At 36.4% G+C, this 22826-nt stretch overlaps 1 protein-coding gene across 1 annotated transcript; it reads left to right on the top strand.

The window, feature by feature from the left end:
- Nucleotides 1-470: 470 nt before the first annotated feature.
- LOC134652437 (glycerol-3-phosphate phosphatase) lies at nucleotides 471-7001 on the top strand. The gene is made up of 6 exons (XM_063507625.1): nucleotides 471-762; nucleotides 857-1017; nucleotides 2438-2575; nucleotides 5097-5280; nucleotides 6203-6362; nucleotides 6678-7001. Exons 1-6 carry the CDS (start codon nucleotides 549-551, stop codon nucleotides 6847-6849), a joined length of 1029 nt encoding a protein of 342 aa, XP_063363695.1. The 5' UTR covers nucleotides 471-548; the 3' UTR covers nucleotides 6850-7001.
- Nucleotides 7002-22826: the final 15825 nt, after the last annotated feature.

The following is a 22826-nucleotide window of genomic DNA, read 5'->3' as shown; positions in this document are numbered from 1 at the left end:
ACTTTGGTTTGGTATCAACGAAGTAAGTAGTCAAATTGGCTGGAACAAATTAATTTGAATAAATGTAAATAAAGTAGTGTAAGTATTGTATTTAATTTGATTAAGCTATTACTTACATTAAATCACGAGCTGAAAAATGAATGTTCTTTGTAGTGATAAGATAAATCACAGATAAATATAAACATTAATAAACCATGTTTACAATTTTTTTTTTTTTTTTGTTAGAATGGCTTTTGCTGCCAGGGCACTTTGCCAACAATTTTTTACTTCGACGAATTGGATGAAGTTCGACTTCGACGGCTGATTTTTTTTAAATTACCATATGTCAATGTCAAAAAGGGACTAAAGCGGAACGAGCTACTTTTTATCACACCGCTATAAAAACTTATCTGCTCTTACTGTTGATATCAAAGAGCGTTTTAAATAGTAGATTGATCCTAATGTCATTTTAATGTCAAATGTGACAGCCGTGTCCTTGAGTCCTTGAATTCTCGTGGACCGTGGTGCTGCTGATTTGGTTTAAGAGGTTCCGCTATGTTAAACTAGTAATGGTGAAATTTCTACACTTTTTAAAAACAAATGCTTATTTTATAAACAAACATACCTCTTCCCTGGCTTCTACCCTTTCTTTAGTTCAGTCCAAAAGTTTTAACACCTCCAGAAACATGTTCAGATCAGCCGTTTTTAATCTTCATGAAGGAAGTAAAGATCAAGTGCAGGAATTTTTAAATTCTTTTGACACAGTTTTAACTGATTGTGACGGTAAGCAAAGAGTTTTCAATTATTTAAACAGTTATTGTACATTTTCAGTTTGCTTACAAGTAGCAATTTTACTTTCTGATTATTATATTTGCAGGTGTTCTGTGGATCGATAATAATGCAATACCAGGGTCAGCTGATGCAATGAATTATTTTCGAAAAATCGGAAAAAAAATATTTTACGTAACTAATAACTCGACAAAGATCCGGAGTGATTTTGCAGCAAAAGCACAACAGTTGGGATTTATTGCTAGTCAGGTAAACTATATAAAAATATTTGAATCAATCTCATATCTAACTAACCAAAATTGAAAATTTAAAAACCCCCGACTATAAGATTATAAGAGCTGATGATCTACAAATGGCTGAACAGATTTTCATGAAACATGGCTAAGAACACTCGGGATAAAATTATCTGACAAAAAAAACTAAACGAAAATCGGTTCATCTGTTTTGGAGCTACGATACCACAGATACACAGACACGTTAAACTTATAACACACCTCTCTTTTTGCGTTGAGGGTTAAAAATATTTTTTTTCTTAATTCTATTGCTTCAAAACACATCAAACTTGTTACTAAACTAAACTTCGGGCTGCATGTGGAGGCAGTGGCGGGTAGGGTCAGAAAGCTGATATACACCATGAAGATGTTAAGGGAATCAGCTGACTTACCCCTATTAAGAACTATTTATACGCACTTGGACAATCGATAATCAATTACTGCATCCTTGTCTGTGGGGAGGTACATCCTCGACTATCCTTCTGAAATTAGAAAGAGCGCAAAGAGCGGTGCTTAAGGTAGCCTTGAAGAGACCAATTAGGTATCCTACGAAGGTCATACAATGACGCTCAAGTACTCAGTGTTCGGAAGCTCTATCTTCTGATGGTGGCTCTGTCTGTACACAAAATGGTTCTAAACTCATTAAACTACAATAGGTTACTTAAAAATCGAATATTTAAAATTCCTACGACTGCCGTCAAAACCACATTTGCACATCGTTTCTCAGTCTTTCTCCATCCCCGAATCTACAATCGTTTAGTTAACTTGTACAATTTTAAAAATTACTCAGTCTTCGAAACAAAAAAGCTCTTAACAGTTAAGATGATAAACTTATCCTTTTTAGACACAGAAAACATTATTAGGATAATATCCTAACATATAACACACTTATACACACCACACACCCACACACGCACACTCACACAAACACACACACACACACACACACACACACACACACAACGTGTTGACACTCAATTAGAATAATAATTTTTAGGCCTTAAATATATTATGTTTCTCTTATAAATTAATTTCCTAAGTCTACTTTAATTTTTGTGTTCAACATGGTTCAATAGCCGCTCATGTAATACCTTTAAGTAAATCGTATGATTTCCCTCACGGGACAGGCTTTGCCTAGTGTGGGGGTCAGTATAAAGTGTAAATGCTGTAATGTATTTTTTGGAAATAAACTATTTATATTGTATTTGTATTGTATTGTTATATATTAAAATACTAGAAACCTAATTTGAGAACTTTTTAATTTAAATAAGATTGTGATTTAAGCATTTCAGAATTGGTGTTTCTTGCAATTTATTTTATTTTTTCCTTATATTTTACCTTTGTAGGATTTCCCTGTCGCTGAATTTTAAAAATAGTGTTGTATTAATTATTTTCAGGATGAAATACTCTCCACGGCATACCTAGCAGCACACTACCTCAAAGGTATAGGATTTACTAAGAAAGTGTACTTGGTTGGCTCTAATGGTATAGGAGAAGAGTTGAAAGCAGTTGGAATAAGGCATACAGGAATTGGAGTAAGTTCTTTTAAATAATAAGAAATGGAATATTTAACTGCTCTTATGAAGTATTCCATTGTGTAAGTATGTCATCAAAATTGTGGAGAATCCATGGGATGGAATTTAACCTTTTGACCACCAAAGTTATCTACACTGAACCGCAAAGGCACTGTTTAAAGCACGGACCATTACCGGTATAACTAAACATCAAAATATCATAGCATCCACAGTTACCTATCAACTACCTAGCTTGCATATACATAAAGGAGCCTCGTCTGCCAACAAACCACTCTGTGGTTTGGCAGAAGAATATATGTAATTAGTTGTAAGCAAGATCTCTGAATAAACGTTTTATTTTTTTATTTTTTTTTATATTTATTTGATGTTATAGACTAGTATTTAGGTAAGGATGATGATGATTTGATAAACGATTGATCAGATTAGCTAAATTAAGTGCAAAAATATATATAAACAACCATGATACCAGAATTGAATACTGGTTATTTTGTATGAAGAATATACCGGTATTCGGTCGCTGGTTTAAAGTGAACCTTCATGCATTGTAATAAGGTTTACTATGTCATACTAAATAAAATATTTGTGGTGTTCAAAAGGTTAAGGGTAGTTGTCAGATGAATAAATATTTTTTTGTTCAGTGCTCATGGCCCTTTAGACTGGGACATATGTGACGTTATCTATGAAAAGGGACCTTATTGTCTCGTGATTGTCAATTTAAGTTACAGTGTAAAAACAAATTAATTAACTCTGACGTGGAAGGGGCTGCCGCATTCCAAGATTATTTTTCGAATGTGGCTTGTGATATTACTAGAGAGATCAAATCATCTGCAATGCAAGCTGGACATTTGCTCCATCCCTCTTTGGAGAAATGTGACAGTATTTTTGAATTCAGTTATGTGAACTCGCGAACTATTTATAAAACATTTAAGTCTCTAAGCAATAAAAATACAGAAGATCTATGGGGCATGTCAGTGAAATCTATAGGCCATATTATTGAAATAATCACACCTTATTTATGTATTATCTTCAATTCTTGTATTGACCAGGGCGTATTTCCTAATCTAATGAAATACAGTAAAGTTATACCTTTATTTAAGTCGGGAGAAAAAAGTAACCTAGAAAATTTCAGTCCAATATCTATTCTACCCGTGCTTAGTTAAATTTTCGAAAAAATCATGCTAAATCAATTACAAGCATATTTTACTAGAAATAAACTTCTTCATAATCGGCAATTTGGATTTACAAAAGGTCGGTCAACCACATAGGACATATGTGACGTTATCTATGAAAAGGGACCTTATTGTCGATGGTGTTTACGCCATTATTAACGATGCTCTGATAGTAATACAATGTCGCGTGACGTTGTGCGGCGTAAGCTCCATCGACAATAAGGTCCCTTTTCATAGATAATGCCCCATATAGCTTTTTGCTCACAACCTTAATACCTACTTCTATAGCTTAATGCAAATCTTAGTTGGCCCTATACTAATTACTAACAGCAACAGTAGTTAAACAAATGTTGGAAAAGGTATGTAAAGATATCTTAAATGTTTTTTCTTTATGTGTCTTTTTAATAAATTACCTAAAACACTGTATTGAAAAATTCAAGTTGCATGATTTGACCCGTACAAACATAACATAGTTTACATAGTTAGGTATATTGCAAGTTAAAATAGAAGCTTGTAAAAATATATCATATGTTATAGTAGATTAGGGCAAAAGGCAATAGATATCAATGTTGAACTTTATATCTCTGGTGTAATTAATCTTTTTAACACAATAGATAACAAATGACGAAATGATATACTGGCATTAGGTTAATACTCGCATCACACTAAGGCTTATTTATTTTATGTCACCCTAGGCCCGTAAGTGGGATTTTGTTTGTTCCTGCTACGCAAGAAGAAAATCTCACTTCCTGGCCAAGGCAAACGTAAAACTTAATACAAACCACGGGCGGTAATTCGTAAAGCCCCAGATCGCATATTTATGGACCCAAACACCTGCGTTCTGGAGCATTTACGAATTCACCTCCCTAGGTATGTCTCCAATAAGAGATATAACATGTAGGATGAACATGGCCATATTTATGTAAGTTACTGGCACCAGAGAAATAATAACAATGACTCAAACAACATTAAAACATTGGTTCGTAAATCTATTTATAGTTGGTCAAACCAAATTGTCAGTAAATAAGAACAAAAAAAACTATTCGCTAGGTGCACGACTGGTGCTGCCCTCATTTTGGCAGACTTTCTAACACGTTAAATCTTATGGAGTAAAATTAGTTCAAGCGGCTGCCGCTAGTACTAATGGCGGACATTCCATAAGATTACCTGTGTTTGTGACGATCAGCGCCACTTCCCCCTCCACCGACTTCGCACCTGGCGAATATTCATCCTTTTCTTTTAGGTGCTAGTACTAGTGTAAGACAAAGACAGTATGATTCTCTCTGTCTATGTATAAAATGAGACAGTCCTTTGACAAACTATACATAATATGTTTATTATTATTTTTCCAGCCCGATCTTGTAAAACCAGATTTCAAATCAATGAAGCCATCAGACTTAGACCCTGAAGTGGGGGCCGTGGTAGTTGGGTTTGACGAGCATATAAGCTATCCGAAGTTCATGAAGGCGGCCTCTTACCTCGCGTCCGAGGATTGTCTGTTCATTGCAACTAATACTGATGAGAGGTTTCCAAAAGGTAGGTTACATTTGGATCACACCTTCTGGTGCTTTTGCACTTTGATGAAAGCTACTTTTACTCTCCACTTCACCCCCCAGTGAAGGACTCAATGCCGAGATTAAAAAATATAGCTGGTCAACCAAATCTTATCAGTAGAAAAAGGCGCGAAATTCAAATTTTCTATGGGACGATATCCCTTCGCGCCTACATTTTTCAAATTTGCCGCCTTTTTCTACTGTCAAGATCTGGTTGACCAAGTATATACCTACTATGAAATATAACTATTAAAACGGATTATATCGCATATATTGAATTTATACTACATCCCGACGTTTCTAACATTTACAGTGTTTGTGGTCAACGGGTGACTGAGGAATAGTTTTATTTCTTGAGTAACTATCGCGGTAACCGAAGACAATATTAAATACCTAAGTACAAGTATGTTTCCAAGCATAAAATTTTCAGGGTTCAGATTGTCATAATCATAATGCATTGCATACGTTGCATACGTGGGCTAAGTGTGTCCATACACACCGCGATCTCTTGAACTGTTATTGGATGATCTAAAGTGTCATTCAATAGAACTTGCTAACTATGTAAACAAACCGCCATACTAAAATTGACACTGAATGTCAATTTACTAGTAACTTTTGTTTACATAGTTAGCAAGTTCTATTGAATGACACTTTAGTTACAAACTTACGGATCTATGTTATTTGTGTATTATTTACGTAAAATTACAAAATGTCCACTACTAATCAACTGATCAATTTACTAGGTATTGGCTGTTGTATTTATAAATGTTGCTATATTCTCATGTCACTGTAAATGTTGTATTGACTTGTGAAAGAGCCCTTGAGGCCTACTTGCAGAGTAAATTATTGAATTAAATACCATCTCAACAAAATGTATAAGTAATATTTTGGCGGTTTGGTTTCAGGCGGCTCTATCGTAGTGCCAGGTACGGGCACCATCGTACGAGCGGTGGAGACATGCTCTGAGCGGAAGGCGCTGGTGCTTGGCAAGCCTCACGCCTACGTCCGGAAGTTCCTTGAGTCCTGCGGGCTGGATCCGGCGCGGACGCTTATGATTGGCGACAGGTATATCGACACGCAATTTTCTAATTATTTAAAGCTAACATGGGCAATTAAAGTATGACTACAATTAATAAATATACCAAGTAAATTAGTTTTTGTGCCGGCTAACGTGCTGTAGGTTTTAAATAATTATGGTCTGCCTGGACACTATAGCGATTGTACGCTATACACTAAATCCTGGTCACGGCACCAAAATGTAACTTCCTACTAAAATACCAAATACCCATTTACATCCTTGCAATGAATGAATAATTGGCCTTTTGATCGTCTCGTTATGCAACCTACTCTCTATCTGATTCACTATTATTCCTACTACAGGTGCAACACAGACATCGAGCTGGGAGTGCGTTGCGGCTTCCAGACCCTCCTAGTGCTCTCCGGGGTCACATCTCCTAAAGACCTGGAGAAGATCCGCAATGAAAAGAAACCGCCGCTACCGGACGTGGTTCTACCTAAGCTGGGCGACTTGATGTCTCTGCTGCCGTCATAACATGATCAACAATCTAACAGATTTTTTAAATAAAGGAACAACGAATAAAATTGGGCGATACACGAGCTTGCGACTCTGGGATACCAGTCCTTCGCCTTAACTTACAGGTGCTTACAGTCCGCGACTAATATTTCCATCATATCGTTCATTGTCGTATGACAAATGGTAATGTGTGTGCGCATTAAGGGGTCGCCAGAAGTTAATTTTTCCATTGATTCTTTATTTCTAAAATAGTCATATCGTTAACAGACGGCTCTGTTTAGTGCAATATCATTCCATCAGATGATAATAATTCTTATGGGATATAATATGTGCTATGTGCGGAAAGTCAGGAGCGCTTCATTGGCATATGTGACTACTCAAACGACGAGTGGTGATACTGGTGATAAGGTAGGTAAGTCAATCGTTTAACCTACTTTCCTGAGATAATACTATTGCAACAGGGAGGGAGTCAATAGGGAGTACACAACCTCCATAATATATAAACTCAAAGGAATTATTTTCAGCTGAAGGACTTGACTAGTCTATTTTAAATTGGCCTTGCAGTAGTTGCGCCTGTCACTAATTCACTGCTATGAATAAAGGCTTTCTCGGCCTTGAGTAACTAACTACTCGTACTTGTCATAATATGAAGTTTTATCTACGGCGATAAAATCTACTATTAGATGAGGCCAGTGTTAAAGATCTTAGACGAATATTAGTGCAAACTATAGGTTAATTTTCGTTACGTTGTGATAATCTTGGTAAGCCTTAATAACATATACTAAGTATTTTTAATATTATTTTTGTGTGTTCAGTTATTTGTTTGTAAAAATATTTGCTTGGAAAATGTAACGCAAGCTCAAAATAATGAAACCTACATAGTTCACTTGAAAGTTAAAAAAGATGTATTTTTTTGCATTTATTCAAATATTGCCAACATTCGTCGAGATTGTAGTAAATAGGCGAATTTCAGTTAAGGCGCTTACGCTTAGCACACTGCAACCGATTCGCACGTCGCTCCGACGTACGAGCGGGATGTCGCTATAATACGCGCATATCGTTGTCTCGCTCAAACATCGGAGCGACGTGCGAATCGAATGTAATGTGCCATGCGCCTAAGTACCCATTTATGAGGTGTCATTATTTCTAATTCTAAATGTTAATGCAACGTTACTGACCTCAGGTCAACATTTTTATAAACGTGGTTTTTGTTTTGCTTGCCATTGACAATAATTATTATACGTAGGCTCGTCTTAAGTAGTAGAATCGGGATTAGCCTATAATTTGTTCAAAGGTTGGAGTAGTTTCAATTTCGTTTCGCTTCGATGCTGTAATTATCGGCCTTTTATTTTTGTAAACGCTTGCTACGTTTATTTGTTAATGGTATAAGGGTTTGCTTCTTAATCAATTAATCATTATACAAACTTCCTTCTAGTAGTTGCGTTAGTAAAAAAATACCTACAAACAATTTATAACGGCACTAATATGCCGGAGAAAATACCTGTTTTATCATCATATCGGCGGGTTAAAACTACTCTACCTGAATACTTAGAAACACGAAATAATGCAATTTTGTCCCATAGGGACTTTAACGAATCTTAGGTAACTGCTGCGGTTGTATTTTATATAGTAGTCATCGCTACATAACTTTAATTATGTATTAGTTTATTATATGGTGATGAGCTATGTGTTCAAAATATTTATATAGTAATAGGGTTCCCACTTCCCGCCCCTTTTTAACAAAAGAGACCGATTTACAGTATTACTGATCCAAGTCCCAAAATACAGGCTGGCTAAATGACAGATGTGCAAGCGTCGAAGTAGTCTTCAATTTTTTTTACTTGATGGCGCTAGTATTAACTGGTGGTCTTTACTGACCATCGGTGTACCTCACATGTTTGCAATAATAATGATCAGTTTGACAAGATCACTTCAAAATAGGGCGTTGCGTTAGCGTCATCTAGTAAAGCTGCTACTTTCACGGCATATTTAGGTGACTTTGCGCGTCTGTATAAGTTCAGTTGTCTCTAATAAGTACCAGTGATAGTATTGAGATCTTTTTGCAAATCAAGTAATCATATATCATATTTATTCTATTTCTTTAATTGTATCAACTGTATGACAGTTCTTTATTCTTTGTCTTGGGATTCTATTTTATAATTATCATTTATACCTGTTAGATATACATACATATTTTATTATGAATTAATTGAAATACTTAGTAGCCTATTTGCTACTATTTTGTTGATTTGATATTTATTGCCCCAAACCATAATCAGTTTTAAATGTCATACTTACCTACTAAAGCTTTAAGGCGAATGATATGTGATACGTTATTGTGGGCCATTGTGGAACCTTTTCCTAATATAACATCGATTGTATTTTCACGGGAACATTGATACATATATGCTACATTGTAGGGATTTGATATTTCTCAGAAGCTTATTATTAAGGACAGAGATTCATTGATTGCATAAAATGTGTAAAATCTAAGAAAACTCGTGCCCATAGTTTGGCAGCTGAAAAAGATGGCGCTGTACGGCTTCATATGTTTTGTGGCAACTGAATTGTCAAATGTTCCTAAAAAACTTAGTCTTATTTTTACCCGTAGATATCTTATACAGGGTGCTTCCTGTAACAGGAGCAATAAATTAAACTAAAGGCTGTACTCCTCAAACTGACTAACTTTTGTTCAGCAACTTTTAAAAATTATGAATCCTTTAGACTTCCTCTTTTTCATACGAAATAAATATTGCCTTCCATGTAAGCTGACATCAGTGTGTTTGACGTTGCTTGTCACGCTTTAAACATAACAAAATTTGCAATACATTGTATAGTGTTTGTTAAATTAGTTATTATATAACACCTACACATAAACACCGGCTCGGCAATGCCCTCGCATACATAATATAACTTCACTTCCACAACAGCAGTCGTATAGCCCGCGGCCATCGTGCTCATCGACCATAGAGACAGTGACAGTTACTTTTCTACGGCTTTGCCGCCAACACAAGGACACACGAGACGGCGTATGTATGCTATTTCAGCTACTCGCATAATCGCATACACTACACATTGCGTCTTAGAATAAACTTTAAAGTGTAATAAAAATCAAAACATGAGTCATTTTCAAAAGTTGCTGAACAAATGTTGGTCAGTTTGAGGAGTACAGCCTACAGTTTAATTTATTGCTCCTGTTACAGGAAACACCCTGTATAAATTTACACGACCTGACCCTACAGTCTATGAATCTTCGTTTGTGGGATAAGTACTTTTAAGAATGAAGTTATATACCTACCTCAATCACTCCACTTGATATTATGCTTTGTTATGTTCTGTTGTTTCACAGCTCGTGAACCTTATTTCAAAGGAATAAGGTCTACCAACGGTTAGCAAAGTTTGTTACTGTTGGACAACTAACAACAACTCAAATATTAGTTCAGATGACAATAAGGTTCCATGATGACCTACAGAATTATCCCTGTGTCTATTCGTCGACTGTTAAAATTAGCAATAAACATGGGCTGTTATATTATAGGTATATGGACACGCACATAACATTGTTACGTAATGTACCTACTGTGTTACTAATTGTAATAGTGAAATTGCTTTTAATAAATTGGCAGTGTTTGTATTCAAATAGTTGCTTGGAAACGACACGTAGTCGGACAATGGGTGCTTTACATGTAAAACTACCATACAAGTTTCCAAACGCATCGCCACTACCTAAAACGTCCATTTACATGGTGCGAGTTTCGGATCTCTTACAATTTTGGTTGAGACATCGTACTTATAAGGGCGGTTTCAAACTATATACCAAATAGCGCGTAACGCCGAAAGGACAAGGACCTTAAGTACACGTGTAGAAAAAAACGCTATTTTGAAACGCCCTTACATTATCGTGGGCGATATGTGATTGGTCCATGATTAATGATTATTGAACAAACCTTTTTTATTTTAAATCATAGAAGAAAAGAACTCGCTTAGTATTATTTTATATACTAAAGACTAGTACCTACCTAAAGATAATTTTAAATCACGTTTGGCTTCCGACTCTGCGTTTAATTTTTACATTGAAAAGACAAAGCGATTAATAGGTATTGCCATTCAAAGTGTAATGTCGTACATACGTTTACATAACACGATGACATAAAGAGTGATTTTGTTAAATCTAACCATGCTGTCTCATACATTTTGGCAATTAATATGTTAATGTTTCCTATGGAATAGCAGATTTTTTCGCGATTTCGGGGTTGGCCCCTGGTAGTGAAAATTGTTCTGTATGGTATGACCCATACAATAGGTACCTATTCACCCCTCAGGACATAACAAAATCACCCTATACTATTTTTAGTGTTACATTAGGGCATGTACAGACGGACTTCAATCTGACTGTAACTTGTACGAAGCGAGAAACTCATACCATGTTTAATTACCCTTAATTCCGTGAGACCCCTAATAACTATACGCTCAACTGTAGATCAATTTATACTTGGTGATGCATTTGGTTAGTAGTAGATAAACTAAGTGAATACCTACTCTTACTCTTTAACAAGCATTGGCAATATTTCTCACAAGCCAAAACTGTTAAGATATGATCCAAAAGTTTTGTTTGCCCACTACCTGTTGTTTCCTATGGCATGCTATGTTTTAATTTTCCACAAAATAGATTCCACAAAGTAGCTCTAATTAAGTACCTATGTCGTATAAAATCTTAGCTTAATACGGTAATGTTAATTGAAAATACTATGCAAAATCGGTTCAATATGGGTTCAATACTGTCAGAGATATGCGTAGGTATCAGTGGCGGCGCGTCAAACATATCCATAGGCAAGCCGGGACTAATTCGGCTTACATATTCCTTTACAACTCTGCTCAAACCTCCAAAAACAGGCAAGCCGGTGGGAATCGGCTTTTACGGACGCGCCGCCACTGGTAAGTATACCTATCACTGTTTCGCTTATTTTTAAATTACATTTTTGTAATGTTTGTATTGGGAATCATAGTAGGCATAGGTACCTATTTATTTCGTAAACTTATTAAAGTTATTATGGTGTAGAATTGTAGGTATTAACCTTTTAAATACACAGCAATTAACCAAGGCGTGTACTTGATCGGCGCAGGTGAATATTACTGTCATAAAGTCATAATTCATAAGTACCTACTTGTTTGACAACAGAATATTAAATTAGGGCACTTGTCACGCACTGGGAGTGTGAAGTTCTAATATAAGTCTATAGGATGTATGGACTGATGTTCATATCTTACCAGTAAATGGTTTTAGTAGGACCAGTATTTAACTGACCTCCAGGTCGTTAGCAACTATACGATAACGGAAATCCTTTTATAATGGTTCCCTTACGACTAGCGCTCATAAACGAAGGGGACAACAGTCCTGGGACACGGAGCAAATATATATTAACAGCGCACCCTCGTCGAACTCGTCAAAGAACATGGTACGTGTGTATAGACTCCATAAGTCCTTACGACTTTCTTTTCCTAGACGTATGTTGAGGGCGCATGCGCGAATCTCGCCGCGCCCATCTCCCGCGCGCTTGTCAACAATGCCTGACTCTTGTTAGGGAGCGTACTGAGCGTAGTCGAACGTTCGTCTCTTGATATCCAGTATATAAATGACCTGGCTATCCGTAGTCCATACGTTATCGGAAATTAAACTTATACTGGTTTATACGTTTCTAGCTTGCGCGCGGAGTACGATACAAACAACAGGGCAGCTCTAGCTTTGGTTCAGTATCAGTGCAGCCGCGGAAGACGCCGCGCCGTCCCCTCCCGCTACGCACGGTCTATGTGATCTCATTTCCTATCTCATATCCAGACATATTTATGTGAGTCTATTTATATATTTGATGTAGGTATTTATTGTGTGCGTGCATGTTTTATGATCCGAGATATTTTAAGAGAGCGCATCCTAGCCGTTACTACTTATTGAATTTTCGGGAATATCATAACATAATTACGGTTCCCCTAAAATACCTATTTAATTATGTTTTTATGAAAATTGGAAGTAGAATTGGGGTGAAGGATTATCTGTATATCTTATATTATTCATTTGTATTCATAAATGCTGCTTGGAAGAGCACTTCTATCCCTCCTTCATAAAGTAGTAACAAAAACAAAGGAAGCGCTAGGGGTTGAAAAAACGCCCGGTGAGGGCACAAATACACCAAACATTGTGTTAAGTTTATAGCTAAACTATCTGACTTTGCTGTAGATCTCTTTATTAAAAACAGTTTTATGAGAACTCTTCGTAAATATGTAGCTTCGTAAATTACCTATTACCGGGAGGCTGTTTGGTATACATCCAGCAGTAGAAGTTATTAAGCGAGCGGGGACTTCAGATTAATCTGAGCGCTAACGCGCAGTACCTACTTAGTTCAAACGTAAAACTTACAATTCAACTTAAGTCAAAATGCTCTTTCATGTGTAGTAAAAGAAATGTACCATTCAATGTGGTACTGCGTGGCATTGTTTTTGATGTATTATTTTCAATTTTTCCTCGCGATAAATCGTTATCATTAATATCAGGGTTACGAAATCATCATTAATCTGGCAATTTATTGATAATAAGTGTAACGGTAGAGTACACTGTCACGGTAGGTGCACTTCGGATAACACTTTGTCAACAAATTTTATGTGCGCATCTTTAGGTAGGTAGGTACCCGGTTTATTTACGTACTATAAATATTTTAACCATCTGATAATGTATATAAACTACAAACTACGTATATAACAGCTAATAGGTTTATGCTAACTACTAGCTGTCACTTACGTTCTTAATTAGAGTTGTGACTTCCCTACATAGTATAAAACAAAGTCGCTTACCGCTGTCTGTCTGTCCTTATGTATGCTTAGATCTTTAAAACTACGCAACGGAAATGATGCGGTTTTTTAGGGTTCCGTAGCCAAATGGCAAAAAACGGAACCCTTATAGATTCGTCATGTCTGTCTGTCTGTCCGTCTGTCTGTCCGTCCGTATGTCACAGCCACTTTTCTCCGAAACTATAAGAACTATACTGTTGAAACTTGGTAAGTAGATGTATTCTGTGAACCGCATTAAGATTTTCACACAAAAATAGAAAAAAAACAATTAATTTTTGGGGTTCCCCATACTTCGAACTGAAACTCAAAATTTTTTTTTTCATCAAACCCATACGTGTGGGGTATCTATGGATAGGTCTTCAAAAATGATATTGAGGTTCCTAATATCATTTTTTTCTAAACTGAATAGTTTGCGCGAGAGACACTTCCAAAGTGGTAAAATGTGTGTCCCCCCCCCCCCTAACTTCTAAAATAAGAGAATGATAAAACTAAAAAAAATATATGATGTACATTACCATGTAAACTTCCACCGAAAATTGGTTTGAACGAGATCTAGCAAGTAGTTTTTTTTTAATACGTCATAAATCGCCTAAATACGGAACCCTTCATGGGCGAGTCCGACTCGCACTTGGCCGCTTTTTAATAGATACCTAGAGTGATTCAATAGGTAGGTTTATGTATAATTTGTTAGCCCGTGCGAAGCCGGGGTGGGTCACTAGTTGTTAGATAAAAAAAAACAAATTAGCTGCTAGCGAAAACTAGTTTTTCACAGAAAACCTTGAAAATCCGCGATCGTAGCATCAGTTCCCCAGACGATGCTATGATGTCATTCCGTACGTGTTTACGATTCAATACTCGTAAAGTGCACACAGTTTACCTTCCAATTTCAGCTCTGCAACTCAAACGAGCACAATTCGTTATGGATAACACTTATCGCAGTGTTAAAAGCGGTTTTGTTTCAGTTGTCTTTTGATTTAATAGTGTGATTTCTAATACATTCATTTCAGAATTGCGTAATTTGTAAATATGTTGTGTACTTCATGAATATGTTCCCACTGTTTATGATATAAAGTTATATGTCGTAGTTATGACCTCAGTTATGAGCACCTTTTGGGTCCCTCGTTACGCTTAAGATTCAAAATTAAACCACTTGCTAAGCTTGTGACTGTATTATAGAATCTTCGAGCTCAAAATAACCATTCATACAGGGAAAACAGATTTCTATTTTGTTTCACGAATTAACTATTAAGTACCTATGGTAGATAGATAGATTTCGGCAAGGTAATATTGTTGTGAAAGTATTGTTTTTAGAGAGAACTATTACACCGTGACCACGTACTCGTACACCGTATAAATACCTCGCACCGGAGTCGCACGTCGGAAAAAATGTAAATGAATACATTAATCAATACTAACACAATCCACCATTTACTCGTAAATAATTAGGTTGTACCTAAACTTAACTATTTAAGTATATACTTACTGATGTTTTAGTTTAAATTAACGGCAAACGACAACAAATTACTATACGTCGCCATACAGTTTCGTCCAAATGCCGTCCAATTTACCTTCACATCGCATCTGGATTTTCAATTGGTCGGATTATCTACTAGTTGATATAGGCAGAGAAAGTATCGTCGAACATTAAAGCCGTAAAGCTACCCATAATCTCCGATATAGAAACTTGGAAGGCCGTTTACATTCTGTCTGCTTTTTCGCACGATATTTTCACTTTCCAGATTTCCCTCCATTTGTAGCGGTAAAGTGCGCTAACCAGATAGTATTAGCTGCATTTTAGTGAAAACATTTATAAAACATTCTCAGTATACAGGTTCCGCTTATCGGAAATGTAGGTACTTTCGATAAAACGTGGAAATATTGAGGTTTATACACCTCAATCTGCATGTAGAGTCGAGATAGCATTTACTATGTTCTTTACAAAATCAAGACAGATTAACAAGAGCACTTAAAGGTTATAATTGTTTGAGGGTGTTGCCTAGCTGTAAACATATACATATTTGATATTAGCACAGTTATGCTCCATCGTTAGATTTTTAATTATTTTAAGAGTTAGGAGCTTCAAAAAAACATTCTTCATAAAGTCAATATCCAGGGAGGAAAATGGGGACGACGTTTGTATGGAGAAGCGGTCGGCCACTATCGTCTTAACCCTTTTCCAAGCCGCACCGGTCTTAGGCCCAGTTGCACCATTACACTAACCCGGGTTTAACCGGTTAAACTTGGAGCTACCATGGTTATCAGTACAATTTGACACTTGGTTAACGGTTTAACCGCGTAACCCCGGGTTAGTGGGATGGTGCAAGTGGGCCTGAGTGAGTATGTGCGGAAAGAGAGGAGTCGTAGAATGTATTGGATCCCATACATTTCACAACTCTTCTCTTTCCGCACAGACTACAAGGTTTTTCCAAAAAAATGAAATATATCTTTACAGTACATATGGGCTACTAGTGCGTAAAATAGCACTTTTCGTGCGTATGTCGAAACTTTAAAGTGCCATATGTACTGTAAAACGTTGTTCGATACACGTGCGAATAGGTAATTCGCAACTCGTGTCGATTTAAAACACTCCCTTCGGTCGTGTTTTAATTTATCGCCACTCGTTTCGAATATCCTCTTTTTCGCACTTGTATCGAAAATAACTATAACTCACGTAATTAAATTTTCCTCGGCCATTTTTCCGTTGTGCGACAGAAATTAACGTGTAGGTATTCGTTTATTTTTTCCTTTTGTAGAGTTGACTGTTGATTAACGGTAAACTAACTTTTAGAACTTCACTTATATATGTGCCTCTACCTCAACTTATTTGTACTATTTGTATGTACATACATTCAATAACTACCTATGTATTAAAGTTACGATGTAGTCTTAGCTTAGCATCACATAATATGTCGTTGTTTCTTATTAGGCGTAGCATACAAAATGATTGAATTTGCAATGCTACTCACGTTGAAGGTGACTTTAGGTGTGCCTAATACTCTTGTCCGTAGTGTTTTGAAAGAATAAGTAAGTGTTGTAATTAAATTAATTAAATAGGTAAGTATTATTCTTCAATAAGTACATATTCTTATGCGGGCTTGGCTTGATTAAAAAATGCGATAAAATCTTCCGGTTGCTGTTGATTGACATACCTATAACAAGTTGAATTAAATGCTCTATTTATTAGGTTTGTTTGTTAATTTATTTAGGGTAGGTAATTCCTCTTCCTAAACCTCAATAATTTATCTAAACTTTAGTCCCTTTTTAGAGTTCCGTAGCCAAATGGCAAAAAACGGAACCCTTATAGATTCGTCATGTCTGTCTGTCTGTCCGTCCGTATGTCACAGCCACTTTTCTCCGAAACTATAAGAACTATACTGTTGAAACTTGGTAAGTAGATGTATTCTGTGAACCGCATTAAGATTTTCACACAAAAATAAAAAAAAAACAATAAATTTTTGGGGTTCCCCATACTTCGAACTGAAACTCAAATTTTTTTTTTTTCATCAAACCCATACGTGTGGGGTATCTATGGATAGGTCTTCAAAAATGATATTGAGGTTTCTAATATCATTTTTTTCTAAACTGAATAGTTTGCGCGAGAGACACTTCCAAAGTGGTAAAATGTGTGTCCCCTGTAACTTCTAAAATAAGAGAATGATAAAACTAAAAAAAATATATGATGTACATTACCATGTAAACTTCCACCGAAAATTGGTTTGAACGAGATCTAGTAAGTAGTTTTTTTTTATACGTCATAAATCGCCTAAATACGGAACCCTTCATGGGCGAGTCCGACTCGCACTTGGCCGCTTTTTGCCTTTATTTAACTTGCCCTGTTAGTATGTAGAGAAGTTAGAGTGGGTTAAATCTTGGATTCAAAAATGTACCCACTTCCCGATTACAGTCAACGATAAACATTTGTACCGTAACCATAAATGAAATGATTGCCAAATAAGTATGAAATTATTTATATGGTTTCACACTCGTGAAGTCACAAGGTACAATAAGTTTCGTTTTTTTCCTATATTCTACCAATTATTTACTTTTTGTATAGGTACCTACAAATTTGTCGGCTTAATACATTTATCCTTGTACACAAAATAAACAACCAGTTATGTTTTTAACCTTGAATGACTTGAGCGATAAGTCACACGTCAGTTACGAGTATATTTTTCCTTGTTTAGATTAGAGAATATCGATTGCAGTTGCAGATGTATTAAAGAAAGCCGAAAGGGCGGCTATTTTGGCACCCTTGGCTGTCCCTTCACGGGCCTTGTTTCGGCATCATGAGTCATGGTCGAAAAATACCTAGCGTATCATAATGGGGTGACGTCAGACCTGTCGAGTGGGTCACGCATCGCATGGAATAAAATTATATCATGAAACAAAATAGATACTAACGTTTTTTTAGGTGAGTAGGCATTCAGAATCGAGTAAGTATTGAATTAGAATAGGGGAGATTCTATTTGTGTAGGTACGATTTATCCATACTTACTTACCCAATATTATTATTTTATTATTTATGCCCTGTTGAATCTGAAGTAATATTCTGTTGCAAGTGAATTTCTTTTATCTTTTCGCCACTAGCTCCTAAATAAGTATAGTCCAAAATAATGAAATTAGTATTAATAGCAACAGTGCATTTAACCAAATGACTTTCGAACCGAATATAGGTAATGCTAAAGTCAAAGTTTAAGTAACCCTCGTGCCTTGAAACCCTCATTATACTTCTCGAATCACTCGCTCGTGGTCATGGTTCAATTTTGGAATATTTCGCGTGCTCGGGTATTAATATTAGCGCGAGCGGTTAAACAACAACTTTACCCCCTTGTAAAACAAATAACTACCTATTGTCGATTAGCATCATTGTTTAAATAGTGCTTCTCGAGTTATATTTTCTGTTGGGTAATCTAATATCCTTAATTCCTTATTTAGTATTAATCATTCTTATTATTTAGTTTACGCCTTGTGAGTTTGGAGCATATAAACCGTGTGCACAGTGGCGGATTTGCAGTCTTTGCCGCCCTAGGCTCAGACCCTGTAGCCGCCCCTTTCTCAGTATCAGCACCCATCATACTGACTGCATTTAGGTCAGGCAACGAAAAGGTATAGAGGGAAATGCTTGGACACATTTTTTACTAAGTAACTTTGTTTGGACTCGTTAGGAGGTGAAAATATCAAAAGTCGCCAAGATGGCTGAAAAGCATCAGCTGATTGACTTAACTGTAATTTATCTACGGCAATGATTGCTGATGCTTATGATATCGAAAAACTGTACTAAATAAAACTTGTAGCAAATTTAATCAGCTTTCATTTTGTACAATGATCAGTCGTTAGAACGCATAGTTTCCGAGATAAGTATAAGCGAAAAACCGAAAAATGGGACCTTCAAATCTCCTTCTTTCCCCGGCTCATTAGCTACGGCCGGGGACTTTTGATATGTTCACCTCCTAAGTAGTTCAAACAAAGTTACGAAGTCAAAAATTGTGTTCCAAGCATTTCTCTCTATACCTTTTTTTGAGAATTCGTTGCCTATATATGAATAATTTTTTGCCACAATTTGCCGCCCCTAATATCTCGCCGCCCTAAGCTCGAGCCTACTGTGCCTTATGGGAAATCCGCCACTGCGTGTGCATATAGGTCTTACATGAATAAGAATAATTAATTAAACATACGTCGATAAATCAAAACCACAACCTCAATATGTCAGAATGCACTGTATTTCAATGATCGCAGTTGCAGTGTTTACGGAGGCTCTGCAATTAATAATTCGTCGGGCACGTGGGAACGAGCGCGGCACACCTAACTATTCTCTATACATTTTGTATTCAACTGTTAGCTCGTCTCTAGTATCAGTCTCAACTATTAGTAACTAACTCGTGTAGTCGGAGATCGCATTATACTGGTACGCATCGGGCAATGTGCTCGGCGGACGGTGGTGTTTACAGCCCAGCGCGACCCGCCCGAGAGCGATGGCCGGAATTGCATAAATATGAGCCAAGGAAGTAGGTCGGAGAAGGTGCCACTAATCACCCATCGTCACGCAAACTACGACGTACTTGCAACATTTAAATATGGCACGAGCGTGCGCCTTAAGAGCCCCTGTTGAATAGGTACCTACCTACCTAATCTACCTATAGGTACAGACAGGTGAGACAGAACTGCTTAAAAACCCCATTAAGTTTATTCGCATGCTTGACCTTCCTTCAAGTTAGAATAGAGTACGCATTGCGACATTTCTTTGAAAATGTTTGAACAAAGAAATTTATAAACGTCTGAAGCCTTGGCGGTGCAAAACAGCCTTCGCATTTTACAAAACAAATATTTTACGAATTCAATTCAATAAGCTTGCTTACAGAGACAATGAACTACATGTGTAGATTGAAATGGAAATGTAAATTTCAAATAGCCGCCCAATTTGTGCATCGCCCACGTCAAGTAACAAAACTGTAATAAAGACGCGCCCAACTCGGACACGTCTCGTATTTAAAGGCTGATTAGGAATTTAAGTAGTACTTTAGCAGAGATTTGTTATCGCAGCGCGCTAAATAGAGCACATAAACACTGAAACCAAGATGGTTATATAGACTCTACAATGTAGAGTTTACATGATGATGAGTTGATGACTCATATTTGCTCTGTTGAGTGATGACGTCCTTACAATAGAACAAACACTGCTAAGCATATAGGTCTTATACATGCACTCAGGTAGCAAGTATATATATAAAGGGACCACGCCACCTTGATCTCTAAGGTCAGATCATTTAGTCTAGATTTTATAAGTATTAATGGGTAGAGCACCCACAGTCCTGTGGAGGTGTAATAGCATATTGTTACGGCCCCCGCGTGCTTGTAGAGTTAATTTTAAATTACAAGTTTATTTTGCATGACGATGACGCCGAAATACCAGAGTAGATTTCAGTTTTCCTATTTTACGAATAAAGTGCTCGTAATTATTTTGATCTTCAAACCATTATGAGTTCATTCTTTATAACAAGTTTAATCTTTCATAGGTAGGTAGTGGGTAGTGCAGCTGAAAATTGGGTCAGCAGTCGGCATCGGCAGTCGCAATACGATTTCCGCGTGTTGCTGTATATAGCTAGGCACCTATACAATTCATATAACCCACTTTTATTCAGTCAGCAGCAGAAGTGTCTATAGCGGAAAAGTTCTCTGAATTATCTAGTAAACTGACGTATTTTGTTAAGACTGGTGGCTAATCATTTTGAGCTACTCTAAATACGTCTGCATAATTAATTACCTACTGTAAGTAGGTATAGGTAATACCTGTGGATTTAAATCTCTAGATTATAAGGCCGCTCTGTACTTACACGACACCGGAAAAGAATAGTTTTCTATCGTTTTGTTCGTTTACAAATGCATTTAAATTTGACGTGTGACCTTTTAACGTTTCAGTATGACAAAGTTCTAAGGGCCACGTTCTTGTGCTAGCCAATCAAGATTGTGTCGTTTGAGCTGCACCTTTCCGTGTATGTAAATGTATAGTGTGAATGTGTGAATTACGGGAATATCTACGGACGTGAGCATTATCAACAACTTTGCAAAACATTTCGTTAGCAAGGTCGGTGATGTAATTGCCGCTTTTAGCGGTTTTTTGTGATCCGCGACTCTGGTTCCTATTCCGATGGGTAGATAGTAGCAAAACCGTTCGCATTTGGTTATTACGAATGACATCACTCCCGACACGCGTTTTTAATACAATATTACCTTGACGTTAGTAATGGATGGTATATTTTGGTAATACAATATTTCCTTGCACTTTAAATTGGTAAATATGACGCTACCTATTGTGTCTGTAACGATAACGGATATCTTATCAATCTCTTCGCACTTAAATAAAATCAAAACATTAATAAACGGGGAATAATATTTAAACAATTCATCGTGCAGGGTCTCGACGTTTACGTAAAAGTTTTATAAGAGACCTCATTGACGTTTTAAATACTATAGGTACTAACCTATACCTACCTATAGCTAGGTAAGGTTTATCGTAGTGTCATTTTGGTATTTCATATACTAGGTTTGCTTAGTTGGACTGCTGTACCTACCAAGTTTTCTCAGTAATTTAATCATAGGTATTCTACTGAGGTTATCCACTCACTTGATATTTTAAAAACGAAGAGGATACAATAAAATATTGATATGTATGTAAAAGGAACAATAGAAGGTTAATGAGAATACCCATTATATTTTAAAATTCCATTAATTACGCATTTTTTCTACTAATTGTAAGTATTTACACAAACCACTTAAATTTCAAAGGGTGTTTTTATTAAGTTATCTTTTAATTGAGTTTGAGTGACTGACGTTATCTTAGACCAATTAAGACAGTTACCACCTTTATTGCTAGGTACCGACTGGACTGGACTTACTGCCCCACCTGCGATAGAGTTTTTAACCGACGAAAAAAACGGAGGAGGTTCTCAAGTCGATGCGTGGTCATGCATAAAAAAAAATATATACGCATTTTTTTTATGCATGACCACGCATAACTTTTTACAGAGTAGTTCGATTTTGATAATTATTTTTTTATTGGAAAGGGTATACCCCGAAGTTGGTCCCATATAAATTTGGAAAAAAAAATCCAATCATAAGGGTAGGAAAATAGGAAACTAAATATGGAAAAATAAAAACTTTTTACAAAAAAAATAAAACCGACTTCAAAAAGGATGAAATAAAATATTAGGTATCCTTTTTGAAGTCTATGCGTTACCAACTGATATGTTTGAAGTCGGTGCCAAGCCAAGTAGTAACAATACCAGTCAAAAATGGTGTTTATAGCCATAAAGCTGATTATTTTTAATTGACTGGTATTGTTACTACTTGGCTTGGCACCGACTTCAAACATATCAGTTGGTGACGCATAGACTTCAAAAAGGATACGTAATATTTAATTTCACCCTTTTTGAAGTCGGTTTTATTTTTTTTAAAGTAAGTTCGGCTTTGCCAGCCATATCAGAGCTCACGCTCGTAATTAGCTAGGGTCGCCGTTGCCGATTACGGCATGGATAAAACTATACCTATATTATTGGTAGGTACCGACTGGACTACTTAATGATTAAAGATGTCGTCATTCCACCCTATTATTGTTCATTAAAAACATTGTACTTACGTTATTTTTCAAACGTTTCCAG

This window comes from Cydia amplana, chromosome 11 (assembly GCF_948474715.1).
Source record: "Cydia amplana chromosome 11, ilCydAmpl1.1, whole genome shotgun sequence".
NCBI classification, from domain to species: domain Eukaryota; kingdom Metazoa; phylum Arthropoda; class Insecta; order Lepidoptera; family Tortricidae; genus Cydia; species Cydia amplana.
Note: the sequence above shows the minus strand (reverse complement) of the source record. Positions and strands in the feature narration are given on the sequence as shown.